Here is a 14,586-nt window from a genome sequence, read left to right on the forward strand (position 1 = left end):
GGTTGTAAAATCCATCAGAGAAATTAAGAATAGACAGCAGGCAGGACTTGCCCTCAGAGGAAGGAGAGAACTCTAGATCATAGAAAAGGCAAGCAGGGAGGGGCTGGGAAGGTGGCTCAGTGTGTAGAGCGCTTGCCTTGCATGCATGAGGCCCTGGGTCCGATTCCTCAGCACCACATAAGCAGAAAAAGCTGGAAGTGGCGCTGTGGCTCAAGTGATAGAGTGCTAGCCTTGAGCTGAAGAGCTGAGGGACAGCACCCAGACCCAGAGTTCAGGCCCACGACCGGCCCCCCCCCCCCCAAAAAAAAAAGGCAAGTAGGGATGATCGGCAGGCCAAGGTCTTTACTGATAGAAGTCAGAGGGGTCCTTGCACAGTGTCCTCATGAGGGAATGAGATGCCGTGTATTGGTAAGGAGCACAGATCTGGGAACATGTATTTGTATCAGCTGTTTCTCAGCCCCTGCCCACCTGTGCCCCCTCTATCTGGCCAGGCATCTCAGCCTCACCTGGCACCTTTCCTGAAAGTAGCAAGCTAATCCTGTAAGAGCTGCCTGGCTGGCCGCCTCAGCAAGCCTGCACAGCCACCATGCCAGTCCTCCCCCACTGCCAGGGGCTTAGAGGACTGTCCTTTGAGTCAGAAGGAGACCCAGCTACTGCCCTGAGCGGCCCCTTTAAATCCTTGGTGGATTCTCGAGGTCGTGATGTCTCTAGGAGGATTTGCTTTCCCTGATTGGATTGGCCTCTTTCTGGTCCCTTGTCCCCTATTGCAAGTACAGGTGGGCACTTCTCTTCTACCCTTCACCTCTTCTTCCAAGGGTTACTCCTTTTCTAAGAGCTGTTGTTTAGGCTGCAGGCCCAGACCAGAGCCCCTGCCCCCTCCTTGCCAAAACCGCTTCAATCAAGCAGCTCTGCCCTCTGTTCTAGAATGAGGAGAAAGGCTCTTGCTGCTCTAAACAGGAGAGAGAGTGCCTGTTACCTGTTTCTCTTTAGCCTGCTTTCCCTTTAGCCAGAGCCCGTGCCATCATTCCCCACTGCTCCCATTTCCATGGGAAGTACCTTCTTTCACCTAACCAGCAGTCCACTGGCTGCAATGGCAGGGAGCCCAAACCCAGCACCAGGGCCATTCACACTCATCCCAACGGCTCTTGAGCTGACTGCCCCCAAAGCCCCAGCTGCCACTTTCACTTCTGTCTCCTGGGACCCCAGAGGGAAGTAGGGTGGGGAGGTGGAAGGTGACACATTAACCGTCCCAACCGCCCCCACCTCTTCTCAGCAAAGGCTTCTTCTGATGGCCAGGGGCCCCTGTCCACCACTCTTGCTAGATGACTGAAATGGGCTTAGATTACAGTGTCAGGGTTAGCTACTGTGGGAAGGATGATAGTTAGATAATAGGAAGGAATTCCCAGGTAGGAGACATTTTCTGGGCTTCACTGTTGGAAAGGATAGGACTGAAGTGTAGATGCTATAATGGTCAAAGGGAAGTTAAACCTCAAGGCAGGTAGAAGACTGGTTGTCTCCCACTGGTAGGAGTACAATGCCAGGGCCTCCATGCCTCCCATATGTCACCAGGTACCCATGCTTGATTGGGTGGCTTCTGACAAAGCAATTTGGAGCACCAGAGATGACTCTGAGTCCAGGGGTTTCACCCTGAGAAGTTCTCTGTAGTTCAGTATCTTACTGGCTGCATTGGGTCATGTTCTCTCATTCTGTACTCTTGGGCATGGATTCTAGAACTGATAGGAAAGCTCCATCCCAGCCTGCTGCTTTGGCTCATCTTTGGCACTAGCAGGAGGAGTGGGTTTTGAGAGCTGCAGGCTGTGGTGTGGCCTTCACACTTTGCCCTGGGAACTTTACTAGATTCCTGTAGCTTCAGTGAACATTTCTTCCTCATGATTTTACCCCACCCCATCTGGCAGGCTGGAGGACCAACTGAATGGACTGAGCTCTAGGCCAATCACTAGGGATGTTTAGACATTTGAGTATGCCTTTTGGAGGGAAAGAATGGGGCCAGAGGCCTGGAGTTCAAACTCTACTTGGGGTTCCTAAATGTCATGGGATTTTGGGTAGGGGTGACCCAGACCCTGGAATGGGAAGTTAAGCTTGAAGGAATAAGGTCAAAGACACTATGCAAATCTCCATGCAAATGAGCAGTAGTGAGTCATTGTTGCTAGGCCTGCTGGGGTGGGGTGAGACACAGGCACAGCTTGGGTTTCAGAACTGGCCTGGCCCCACCAGTGACATGGCAATGACCTTGGGCCAGACCATGGCAGAGACCCTTAGAGGCCCCCAGCACTGATCTGAGTGGTATTCCAGGTATGTGAGAGGACTGGGTCTGTTGCACCTCTGCTTTGGGGTCCTGTGTGCCTCTCCTGGGTACCTGCCTTGGCTGGTCATGAGGCTTTGCCAACTCTTGGTTATCTGGTGGGAGGTGACTGCTCCTAATGCACATCCCCCATGGTCAGCCCATTCCTACCATTCTCTATTCTCCATGTTGTCTTTTCTTGCCAGCTGGTAAATAGCGTGTCCAACCAGGCCATCTCTGGTTACCTTGCCATGGACTCATACCATCCTGACTTCTTCTCTTCTTCTTCTTCTTCTTTTTTTTTTGACAGTCATGGGTCCTAAACTCTGGGCCTGGGCGCTGTCCCTCAGCTCTTCAGCTCAAGGCTAGCACTCTACCCTTTGAGCACAGCACCACTTTCGGGTTTTTCTTCTTATGTGGTGCTGAAGAATTGAACCCAGGGCCTCATGCATGTAAGGCAAGCACTCTACCACTGAGCCACCTTCCCAGCCCCTGACTTCCCTTCTTTCCAGCCTCTCCACAGAGCATGGGAACAGAACCTCTGGGCAGAAAGAGCTCTTGACACTGGAGGGGCATTGTCTAACTCAGAGTCACACAGAGGAGCTGGAGCAGGGACTAGCACCCAGACCTGGAGTCCCAGCCCAAAGTCCTGTGTTTCCCCTGATCATTGCCCAACATCATTCATCCCTTTTCTACAAGAACTCAATCTCCTGTTGTGTCCCTAATTATTCTCAAGGTCATTTTGGTGGCTCTAGGAGCTTTCTCTGTGGTAGGGGAGACAACCCAGAGGCCAAAAAGGGAAGACCAGACTGGTAGGGAAGTGCAGGAGCCTCCATAGGCAGCCATACAGCCTCACAGCTGCAGCAGGAAGGATGAGAGCTAGACTACAGGAAGGACAGGCTGGGCTAAGGAAATAGTAGAATTTGCTCTGGAGACAGACCCTCACTGGAGAGGCATCTCCTGAGTAGAGAACAGGATGAGCCTATCCCAGGAGGTTTGCCAGGAGGAGAGGGCGGAAAGCTTTGGGTGGAGCATGGGAGAATTGTCCAGCGGAAGCTGGGGGAGGGCTCCTGACCCTGCTCCCCACTCCAAGCCAGAGGCTCTTCAGGCTGGGTCCTATCCCTTATGTGTTCCAGAACCTCAGTGCCTGTCCCTAACTTGTGTTTGTAGGTGCCTGGGACCTTAGACCACCCCACCCATGCCCAGCTTTCCTAGACTTTCCCCCCTTAGCCCGCCCCCAGGTCCCCTGTCAGTGAGTTAAAATTAGCTCAGTGCCCAGGCTAAAAATAGCCCCTGCCCAGCCCTGAAGCTGCTGGCTGGGGGAAGGGAGTCCCTGAGGGAGGGGAAGACGGTGGGAACCAGGTTTTGGGGTAGAGAGCCTGCCAGACTGAACTTTGAAGGGTTGAAACCGGGGCCAGGCTTTGGAGATCTGACCATAGACCGGCGTGGAGAAAGTGACTGCCTTGGGAGGGAGCAGGAGCAGAGAAGAGCAGGAGAAGGAGACTTGAGAGGCTCAGGGCCCTCGCCTAGGGGTAGAGGCCTGAAAAGTTGGCTGTGTGGGGGAGGGGAGAAACACAGTGGCAGGCTCAGGCTCTGCCTTTGCTCAGACCTCAGAGGGGCAGGACCCCCTACCCCTATTGCCTCTGTGAAGGAAGGACTTCCTGGGGGACCATGGGAAAGATGCCCCAAGTCTCTGGCCTGGGTGTTTGGGGTGAGTCACAGATTCATCTTGGATCCACCATTGTCCAAAGGTGCTCAGCCTTGGTGTCTGCTTTGGAGGCAGCCCCAGAGCTGAGGTTCAGAGAATGACTGAGAAGTTGTTAGTCCTCTGGACAGGTGGGGATTGAGGACAGATCAGAAGTTGAGTTAGGCAGCTGGATCTTGGAACCTACTCTGCTCCTCTAAGGGCCTGCCTGCCCTTTGCAGGCTTGGCAAAGTCCAAATGCTCCTTCACAGGACCCTGAGGGTCCCTTTGGCTCTCCCTGGCCCTCTCCAAGTGTGGGACCCGCCCTTCCTTGTCTCTTGGCTGGGCCACAAGTTCTCAGAGGGCAAGGAGGGTGCCCAGAGTCCAGATCTGAGCCTGCCTACTCTCCCTGCTTCTCTGGATCTGTCTGGTCACCTGATAAACACTCTCTCCTAGTCTTTCTTCACCTGTGCCTTACACTACCTTCTAACCTCTCTGCCACTTTCCTGTCTCTGTTCTTGTGTCTGTGTTTCTGTCCTCTTCCACCACCACCCCTCCCATGTCTGCCTCACCCACGCCTCCTGCCTCCTCCCTCGTTAGTGAGCAGGCTGCTTGAGGCCGCCTGACTGTGGGGGTGACAGGTGGATTGGATTGTCACCCCCTCCCCCAGCGCCTGCTGCTTATTTCATGCCCTGCAGCCCAGCCACAGGGAAGGGGCGGGAGGAGGGATGACAGCTGTCTCCAGCACCTCCTGCCTTCCCCTCCAGTCCCCAGCCTGCAGCCCCAAGCAGCCTGGGAGGGAGGGGGTGAAGGCCTGCCTAATGAGAGATCCTTTTCTCACTGTGGGGAAGAAGTCCATTGCTCTGAGATGTAGGGCACCCACTCAACCTCTCTGGGCATCTGCTCCATTTTGACCCATGCTGGGGTGGGGACTTTGAGAACAGATGCTCTGAATCTGGTTCATGGCTACTGGGGCAGAGGATCCATAGGGATAGAAGAGAATAAAGAAGAAAATGTGCATCTCTCCTGAAGACCAAGAGGGAGGATTGAGGATAGAATTGGAAAGGAGTCCTGTAGCTCCTCAGGCAGGACAGCCCAGCTCAGCCCTCATGCAACTGCTGTTCCAGGGGGGCTGCCCTGACCCTTCCCTCAGGCTCCCCTCACACAGGAACTGAGATAGCATCATTCTGAAACCTGAGAATGGTTTGACTATTGCTCAGGTACTGGGAGGTGTTAACACTGGGGAGGCAGTAGCCTGTTTCTTCTTCCATACTTCCTCCAAAGCAGTGACCCTTTAGGGTTCTTTTTGCATTTCATTTGTACTTCATTTGCATATAAACACAACCCCCAGTTCTTACTGGGTCTGTAGCCTACTTGGAAAAAATGGCTTCTCTGCAGCTGCTCTTTCTTCTACCATAAATCCTGGGGCCTCTTCCATCTCCACAGGAAGCCCCCTGTCCAGCCCTGCCCTATCCTAGGAGTTGGTTAGTCTGAAGCAAGCAACTGGAGTCTTCCAAGGCACTTGGAAGTGGCATGGATGATGTCCATAATCTGTACCTGGGTTGCTATGGGAGCTATTAGAACAGGAAGGCCATCCTGGGGGCCTCCATCTCTTTGATAGCCCAAGTTCTCCTAAGCCCCTGGCAGGTAGAGCCAAGCCCAAGGTTTAGGGAAGAAGCAGCTACTGGCCAGGGCATTGGAGTGGGCTTCTTAGAGGAAGAACAGGCAGGAGAGGAGAGATGGAGCAGGACCAGGCCAGGCTGGAGAGCAGAGTCCACATCTGGAGAACAGATGCCCAGGCCTCTGGCTCCTGGCAGTTGGTTAGGTAATTAGGCAGAGGGCTAATTAAGGAGGGCCAGGTGTTCATTAAAATCTCCTAATGGGATAAGGAAGCTTGGAAAGCATAGGCCTCCACACCTTCCAGTAGGGTCAGTTTAGGGTCCTTTGTGCCTGTCTTGGCCCTAGCCATCCTTCTTCCAGTGTCACAGTTGAGTTCATGTTCTTGCCCAAGGGCAATGTGGAATGGATAACAGAAGAGGAAAAAGGCTAGTACAGACTGAGCTTGCTTTATTGGAGAGCTTGTGGTTAGATAGGAGGAAGGACTGCCCAAGGCAGGAACATCTCCTCCCACCTCTGGAAATGTTGACAACCGAGGGAGTAGAGTAGGGAAAGGGACCTAGGAGGCATAGAATTAGCAGAAGTGTTCTGAGCTACCTTGGAGAGAGGAGGGATAGAGGGGGCCTGGTCTGACTTCTGTCTTTCAGAAGATACTCAGTGGATCTCTATGGCTTCTCTGCCTTTTCAGCCCTGATCCCTCTCACATCCCAGCTCCCCCAGCATGAGGCGGGGGTGTGTGGGGGGGGGTGTAGGAGATCAGCCAGGGAGCTGGTTGCCAGGAAACAGTTGCCTAAGCAACCCCATCCTCTCTATCTCCATGTGCTTAGGGCTGCTCCTTAGAAGACTTTAGAGGCTCACCCTCTGTACCAGCCAACCTGAAGATAGGGAAGGTTGCAGACTACTAACCAACCTGAGGGTGGCAGAGGTGGTTTGGAGGGTGGTTGATATCCAAAATGATAAGGTTTAAGAACAGATGGTAGAGAAAAGTTCTAGTTGCACGGATGATTAAAGTGAGAAGAGCTGTACTGCAATAAGACTGACAGAAGTTAGACTGCAAGAAGGACTTATCACATGATCATAACAACGAAATAATCTTTTCTTCTCATATTTCCTGAGCTCCTTTTTATTGGCTATAGCATATGAAAAAGGCAGATCTAGGGGCTGGGAAGGTGGCTCAGTGGTAGAGCACTTGCCTTGCATGCCAGAGGCCCTGGGTTTGATTCCTCAGCACCATATAAGCAAAAAGAAAAAAGCCGGAAGTGGCGCTGTGGCTCAAGTGGTAGAGCGCTAGCCTTGAGCTGAAGAGCTGAGGGACAGCGTCCAGGCCCAGAGTTCAGGCCTCATGACCGGACCCAAAAAAGAAAAGAAAAAGGCAGATCTAGTTCCTGCCCTCATGAAGTTTTAGTCTTATAACGAAGCCAGCGTTCAATAGAAGCACGGAATTGTAATTATTTACATTGTGGTAAGTGCAGGAAGACTTCAGGAGTGGCTTTTTGAGGATGATGAGAACAATGAGAGGTTTTCTTCTAGCTTGGTGGCGATTGTGCTGACCATAAGCTGAGATTCCATTTCAGCAACTGCTTGTGACCGAGGGTGGTGAGAGGCAGACCAGCAAGCGGGAGTGAGGAGGAGGACGGCTGCAGGAGCAGAGGGGTACAGTCTAGATGGGGGCCAGAGAATCCAACTTGGTGGAGCTGGGCATGGTGGTGCATGCCTGTAATCACAGCACTCAGGAGGCTAAGGTAGGCCGCTCATGCATTTGAGGACAGCCTGGGCTAGATAGTAACTTTCAGGCCAGCCAGGACTGCAGAGACCCTGTCTCAAATTAAAACACAATACAATAGAAAGCTAACTTGTCATAGGCCCCAATGCCCTCCCATCTTTGCTATCCCATTGCAAGCAGTTTTTAGATTGCCCCCACAAAGGGTGTTGGGGTTGGTCAGTGGGAGTTCAGGGTCATGGGGGCTGATACTTGTTCTGGGCTAGTTAAAGCTAGTTGAGCCACTGGTGGTATTCTAGGATGTATGTGCGGGTGACGGGAACTGACTATGGTGCATGTTAAGGGGAAGGATAAGGATAGAGGGGTCTTGAGGAGCGGCAAGGAGCTATGCTGAGGGGCAGAGCAGGGGAGCCTGAGAGAGCAGCCCTGTGATAGTCCAGATTCTTCTTTCTTCTCTTCCTTCTTGGCACAGCTAGGATGCTAGGCTGAACTTTCGCATTTACTGTGGAATCTTGGGACCACAGTGTGGGACTAGAAAGATGCAGGGATGCTCAGCAGCCATTGGTGGTGGAAACTGGGGGTAGAGTCCTCTGTCATCTCTGTTGTGGCTCTGCCCAGCTTAGATGGAGGTCATATGGACACTAGAGTCCACCTCCTTGTGCTCTACAATGGACTGTCTGGGAAGGGTCTTCACAGAGGGGACTCCAGAGGGGAAGGCTGGACTTCTTTGGGTCAGGCTTCTCCCAGGACAAAGCTAGAATGGCTTTAGCAAATATGCCCACCTCTACCATCTTCAAGAAAGTTCCAACCTTGATTCAGAGACTCCTGGAATGATAGAGCTAGAGAGTCATCTCCATCCCATCCTTGGCCCTTCTAGTCTCCAAGGGCCCATTCAACTTAGGTGGCCCCATACAGACCTGGTAGCATACATCTTTTCTGACTTAAACTGAGCTACTATCCATGTGCCGCTCTTATCCCATGGTTTCCTCCAGAGATGCACAATGCAGGATTCCCTTTTTGTTGTTGTTGACCATGGGTGTCTGAACTGTGGGCCTGGGCGCTGTCCCTCAGCTCTTCAGCTCAAGGCTAGTGCTCTACCACTTGAGCCACAGCACACTTCTGGCTTTTTCTGCTTATGTGATGGTGAAGAATCAAACCCAGGGCCTCATGCTTGCAAGGCAAGCACTTTACCACTGAGCCACCTTCCCAGCCCCGGGTTCCCTTTTTTTTACCTTGGCTCTGAGAATAGGATTGTAGGCCATTGAGTTGGTTATAGGTATCCCAAGATGGGAATCCTATGGTAAAGAATGGTCAAGAATACTCAGATTGGTGTCTTAGACCTGGCCAGTATCTCTAGGGCAGGAGTTAACAGAGTGAGCCCCTTTTGTACATGTAATTCTGTTGTAGCACAGCCCCTACCTACTCACTTGTTCATTGTTGCTTTCAGCTGCTTGCACACTGCCATGGTAGAAATGAATAGTTACAATGGACTGGATGGTCTGCAGAGCCTCAAATACTTTAGCTGAAAGTGGAGTGAAACACCTAAAGGACAGTTCCTAGGCCCTGAGTTCAAGCCCTAGTATCAGCCCTAAATAAGGAAAGAGAAAGGAAGGAAGGGCGAGAGGGAGAGAAAAGAAGTGAAGAGAAGGGGCTGGGAAGGGGCTGGGAAGGTGGCTCAGTGGTAGAGCGCTTGCCTTGCATGCATGAGGCCCTGGGTTCAATTCCTCAGCACCACATAAGCAAAAAGAAAAAAGCCGGAGTGGCGCTGTGGCTCAAGTGGTAGAGTGCTAGCCTTGAGCTGAAGAGCTGAGGGACAGCGCCCAGGCCCAGAGTTCAGGTCCCATGACCAAACCTCCCCCCCCCCCGCCCCCCCCAAAAAAAAGAAGTGAAGAGAAGAGAAAAGAAAAGAACATCAATCATGCATACTGGGCACCAGTGGCTCATGCCTGTTATTTATTATTTTATTTTATTTTATTTTTTTTGTCAGTTGTGAGGTCTGAACTCTGGGCCTGGGCGCTGTCCCTCAGCTCTTCAGCTCAAGGCTAGCACCCTACCACTTGAGCCACAGCGCCACTTCCAGCTTTTTCTGCTTATGTAGTGCTGAGGAATCAAACCCAGGGTCTCATGCATGCGAAGCAAGCACTCTACCACTGAGCCAATTTCCCAGCCCCTTGCGCCTGTATTTTTTTTTTTTTTGCTGGTCATGGGGCCTGAACTCTGGGTCTGGGTGTTGTCCCTCAGCTCTTCAGCTCAAGGCTAGCGCTCTACCACTCACTGGAGCCACAGTGCCACTTCCAGCTTTTTCTGCTTATGTGGTGCTGAGGAATCGAACCCAGGGCCTCATGCATGCAAGGCAAGCACTGTACCACTGAGCCACCTTCCCAGCCCTCATGCCTGTAATTTCAACTACTCAAAAGGCTGAGGTCTGAGGATTGTGATTCAATGCCAGGCCAGGCAAGAAAGCCTGAGACTCTCATCTCCAATTCAACACCAAAACAGCTGGAAGTGGAGCTGTGGCTTAAGTGGTAGAGTGCTAGCCTTGAGCAGAAAAGCTCAGGGACAGCACCCTGCCCTCAGTTCAAGCCCTGGGACTGATATAAAAACTCCAACACTCCAAAAGAAAAAAGTAATTGCTGATTTCTCTAGAATAGTCACCTGTTTCTGTGTATTTAAGCAGCAGAGCTTTCTTCAGATAAATATTTTAGGCCAAGGCCCACTGAATAAAGCAGATTGTTGCAGAGGAGCTCTGGTTGGAGATTGGGATTCTGTAGCACCAAGCCCCATAGTAGGACTCCCCAAGGTTCCCAGTTCCATGTGAGGAACACTGCTGTGAGTTGGGATGCTGTGCTGGCACCAAGCATCCCCTGGCTGTTGCTTGTGGCTGGAGCAGACATCCCTCAATGTACTCTCTACACTAAGATCCAGAATGGGAGCCCTGGTTCCAAGCCAGAGGGGCAGCTGGGGAGCCAGGGTAAGCTCTAGGGCAAAGAAGAACATGTTCTTCTCTAAGACCCAGACCCTGAGAAGCCAGGAGCTCTATGTCCTTGGTCTGATCTGGAGCCTGATGGTAGCAGTGATGGTAGGGCAGAGCCTGGACCAGGGTCCTGAGCCTCTGCATGAGCTCAGCTTGGCATACCATTGCCTCAGGTAGCCTGCACTGTCTCATGTTGAGATTGGGATACATGTATCTCCAGATTCTCACAGGTGCTGTGAACTTTATCCACTTCTCCAAGGAGCAAGCTGGGGATTACAGGTGCTGACAGACCTCTTGTTGACTTTCACCTTTCAGGACATTGTACATAAAGTCATATAGACCATGAACTGAGCACCGATCCCGGACTTTCATGAGTACAGCGTGAGGTGCACTCAGACCTGCCACCCATCAGCCCCTCCCCTCCCTAGCATTGAGGACCTTCAGAGAAGATGGGGAGGAAAAAGATTCAGATCCAGAGAATCACTGATGAGCGAAATCGACAGGTGAGGAAGTTCTAGATCCCCACAGGGTGGGTGAGACTAGGAGCCAGCTGGCTTCTACACTGCCTTTTTCTAGCTCTCCACGAGGGCTACCTGGGAGAGGAGGAAGGCAAGAGACTATGACAGAGGAGGTGGGTTTGAGTTGGGAGAAGAGCAGGCCCTACCTCTTGTGCCTCCACATTTTTGTCCCAGGCTCCATTACAACCAAATGAACCTGGATCCCCACCCCAGAGCCATACCTGGGGACTTCCTATCCCACCTTCCCAGTGCAAATCTTTTACTTCTTTTCACCTGAGAGCCTTTTTGCTTTCTCTGCTCCACTGACCTCTCCTTAGCCGCAACACAGAGGTGTGGAGTCCTACACATCTAGAGCCTCTCTCTACTACGAGTTGGCTCAGAGCTGTTTTTGGCCATTGCTAATTGAGGGTTGCTAGCTTTTTTTGTTCCATACATCAGGGACTCCTGAGGGTCATGTCTGTGTCACACTAAGCATGGGGACTCCTTCATACGAGTTGTATCTAGCTGCCTATAGACAAGGACTCCTGGCAGCCCTTGACCGAGCTAGACCCGGCTGCCTACCACCACTCCTGCAGGTGACATTCACCAAGCGCAAGTTTGGACTGATGAAGAAGGCGTATGAGCTGAGTGTGCTATGCGACTGTGAGATTGCCCTCATCATCTTCAACCACTCCAACAAGCTGTTCCAGTATGCCAGCACCGACATGGACAAGGTGCTCCTCAAGTACACTGAGTACAACGAGCCACATGAGAGTCGCACCAATGCTGACATCATCGAGGTGGGCCCACATGTGCAGATCACCTTCTGTCTATATCTACATGCACTTAGTAATCTCTCACCTCTGTGCAGCACAGATAAACCCACCTCCTCTTAGGCAAACCCAGGCCTGGAGGAGGAAAGAGAGTTAAAGAAGGTACAGAAGGGCCAGAGATTTCTGGCTCCCAGGTGGGGGGGTCTCTGACTCTACCTCTTCCCTTTGGGGGTCTGTCTGCCAGAGAGCCTTTTTGTCTTCTCTCAGGTTAGTTTCTGCCTCTTCCCCTTTCTCTATCCTTTGGACTGCTCTTGCGTCAGACTTTTCCTTTTTGTGTTTGCTTATTTGTATCTATCTCTGCTGTTTCATCTCTGACTCTTGGTGGGTCCCTATGGCTCTGTTTTCTGTTTTAAGAGAGTTGACATTGTGAACTGTTGAAGGACATAAGCTTTGGAGTTCAGCTCTGGCCTTTACTGGCCATGTGGCCTTGGCCAAGTGCTTTGGCTTTTTTGAGTCACGATGTCGCCCTCCACAGAAATGGGGCAGTCCTCCTATTATGTTTTTTTTTTTGGGGGGGGGCGGGGGGTCTGGTCATGGGGCCTGAACTCAGCCTGGGCGCTGTCCCTCGGCTCTTCAGCTCAAGGCTAGCACTCTACCACTTGAGCCACAATGCCACTTCCGGCTTTTTTTCTTTTTGCTTATGTAGTGCTGGGGAATCGAACCCAGGGCCTCATGAATGCAAGACAAGCGCTCTACCACTGAGCCACCTTCCCAGCCCCTGTCCTCCTGTTATGGGTATTCTGTAAATGCATTTAAGAGGCCTAACTGTACTTTTTTTTTTTTGCCAGTCCTGGAGCTTGAATTCAGGACCTGGGTGCTATCCCTGAGCCTTTACCACTTGAACCAATGCACCACTTCCAGCTTTTTTGTTTTTGGTCGGGGCTTGAACTCTGGGCTTGGGCACTGTCCCTATGCTTTTCAGCTCAAGGCAAGCGCTCTACCACTTGAGCCACAGCGCCACTTCCAGTTTTCTAGTGGTTTATTGGAGATAAAGAGTCTCATGGACTTTCCTGCCTGGGCTGGCTTTGAACCATGATCTTCAGATTTCAGCCTCCTGTGTAGGTAGGATTACAGGCGTGAGCCACCAGCACCCGGCTCACTTCCAGCTTTTTTGAGTAGTTTATTGTTAAGAGTCTTAAGGGGACTTTTTTGCCTGGGCTGGCTTCAAATCACAATTCTCAGATCTCAGCCTCCTAAGTAGCTAGGATTATAGGCATAAGTCACCAGCACCTGGCCTAACTGTATTTTTTTGTTGTTGTTGGCCATGGCTCTGTCTCTCAGTTCTTCAGCTGAAGGCTAGCGCTCTACCACTTGAGCCACAGCGCCTCTTCTAGTTTTGAGTGGTTTATTAGAGAAGAATCTCACGGACTCTTCTGCCTGGGCTGGCTTTGATCTGCGATCCTTAGATCTCAGCCTCCTGAGTAGCTAGGATTACAGGCATGAACCACTGGTGCTGGGCTAACTGTACTTTCGATACAGTTTTGTGGTAAAGAAAATGGTACCTAGGAAGCCATACGCCTACTCACAAAGATTTGGAGAAAATGCCCTGGTTTTTATATTAGAAGAGACAGATCTACTCTAGACTAGAAAGTGGACATTGCATTCTTTTGAAAAACAAAGTATCTGTGAAAGTATTTCAAACCTGGCTCCAGTGGCTCATGTCTGTAATCCTACCTACTCTGGAGGCTGAGATCTGTGGTTCAAAGCCAGCCTGGGCAGGAAAGTTCATGAAATTCTTTCTCACCAATTATCCACCAAAACACTTGAAGTGGAGCTGTGGCTCAAGTGGTAGATGGCTAAATTTGAGCAAAAAAGCTCAGCGTTAGTGCCCAGGGCCTGAGTTTAATTTCTAGATCCCTCCCCCCCCCCAAAGAAAAAAAAAAAGAAAAGAAAGTATTCCGCATATGATTGCAGCCTTGGGTCTCCTGCAGACTCATAGTGTACATACTTCTACTTTGTGGAGGTTACTGTGGCAGGTAAAATTCATGTGAGAAGCTTTGGCCTCTGGACAAGAACAGTATGGGGGTGCTAAACATCAGGAGCTCAGTAAGTGCTAGTTTCCTCTTTGCTTTCCTCTATCTTGTTCCTCTGCCTCTCTGTCCCTATCCCAATTTCTCTTTTCTTATGAGCTGTTCTCTCGTTGGGATAGGGGCAAATCTCCACTGACTATACCCAATCCAACTCTTTGGGAGAGTGCACATTGCCTTCTAGCCTCTTGGCCTTCTGGTCAGGCTGGGGCTGGCCCAGAACACCAGCCCCTCAGCAGTCACTGGAAGCCTAATCTCTGCATCCCTATAACATGGAATATTCTCTCACCTAGCAGTGGCCTAGAAGTACTGTGGGGTAAGGGGAGGGAATTCTGAGGAAGGAGCTGAGGACATCTGGGAACCCTGAGGAAGGTGGTTAGACAAGAATAGGAGTCTTAGGGAGGGCTAGAAGGAACTGAGAGATAAGACAAGAAGGACCCTTGCTGACTGGCTGACAAGTGGTGCGGTTACAGACCCTGAGGAAGAAGGGCTTCAATGGCTGCGACAGCCCCGAGCCTGACGGGGAGGACTCACTGGAACAGAGCCCCCTGCTGGAGGACAAGTATCGGCGCGCCAGTGAGGAGCTGGACGGGCTCTTCAGGCGCTATGGGGTGAGCCCCACTCACTCTCTCTTTCTGTTGGCCCCCTTCTGGCCCCTTCCCCCCAGGCGCTGCACAAGAAGCACAGGGAGTGTGAGAGCCCTGAGGTGGACGAGGTGTTTGCCCTGACCCCCCAGACGGAGGAGAAATATAAAAAGATAGACGAGGAGTTTGATAAAATGATGCAGAGTTATAGACTGGCCGTGAGTAGTCGCATGGAGGAGAGCCTCCCTGTGGTGCATGGTGTGGCTTCTCGCCCGGCCCAGCCCAGGCTGCCTCTGATGGATGTTCTGCTCTGAGCCATGCTGGGACTAGTGGTGACCACCAAGGAAC

The 14,586-nt window shown here is 51.6% G+C and overlaps 1 protein-coding gene across 2 annotated transcripts in view; it reads left to right on the forward strand.

The window, feature by feature from the left end:
- The window catches only part of Mef2d (myocyte enhancer factor 2D), a 36,417-nt gene that overhangs the window by 6,788 nt on the left and 15,043 nt on the right, over positions 1-14,586 (forward strand). Inside the window, exons 1-4 of one of the 2 annotated variants that reach the window (XM_042681575.1) lie at positions 2,028-2,313; positions 10,613-10,800; positions 11,391-11,594; positions 14,128-14,265. In XM_042681575.1, the coding sequence (XP_042537509.1) occupies positions 10,747-10,800; positions 11,391-11,594; positions 14,128-14,265 (396 nt within the window). In that variant the 5' untranslated portion in view covers positions 2,028-2,313; positions 10,613-10,746. Of the gene's footprint in view, positions 1-2,027; positions 2,314-10,612; positions 10,801-11,390; positions 11,595-14,127; positions 14,266-14,586 lie in introns of those variants that run through there. The other variant, XM_042681574.1, reaches the window with a different exon arrangement.

Source organism: Dipodomys spectabilis, unplaced genomic scaffold (genome assembly GCF_019054845.1).
Source record: "Dipodomys spectabilis isolate Male_0828 unplaced genomic scaffold, ASM1905484v1 ptg000069l, whole genome shotgun sequence".
Lineage (NCBI taxonomy): Eukaryota > Metazoa > Chordata > Mammalia > Rodentia > Heteromyidae > Dipodomys > Dipodomys spectabilis.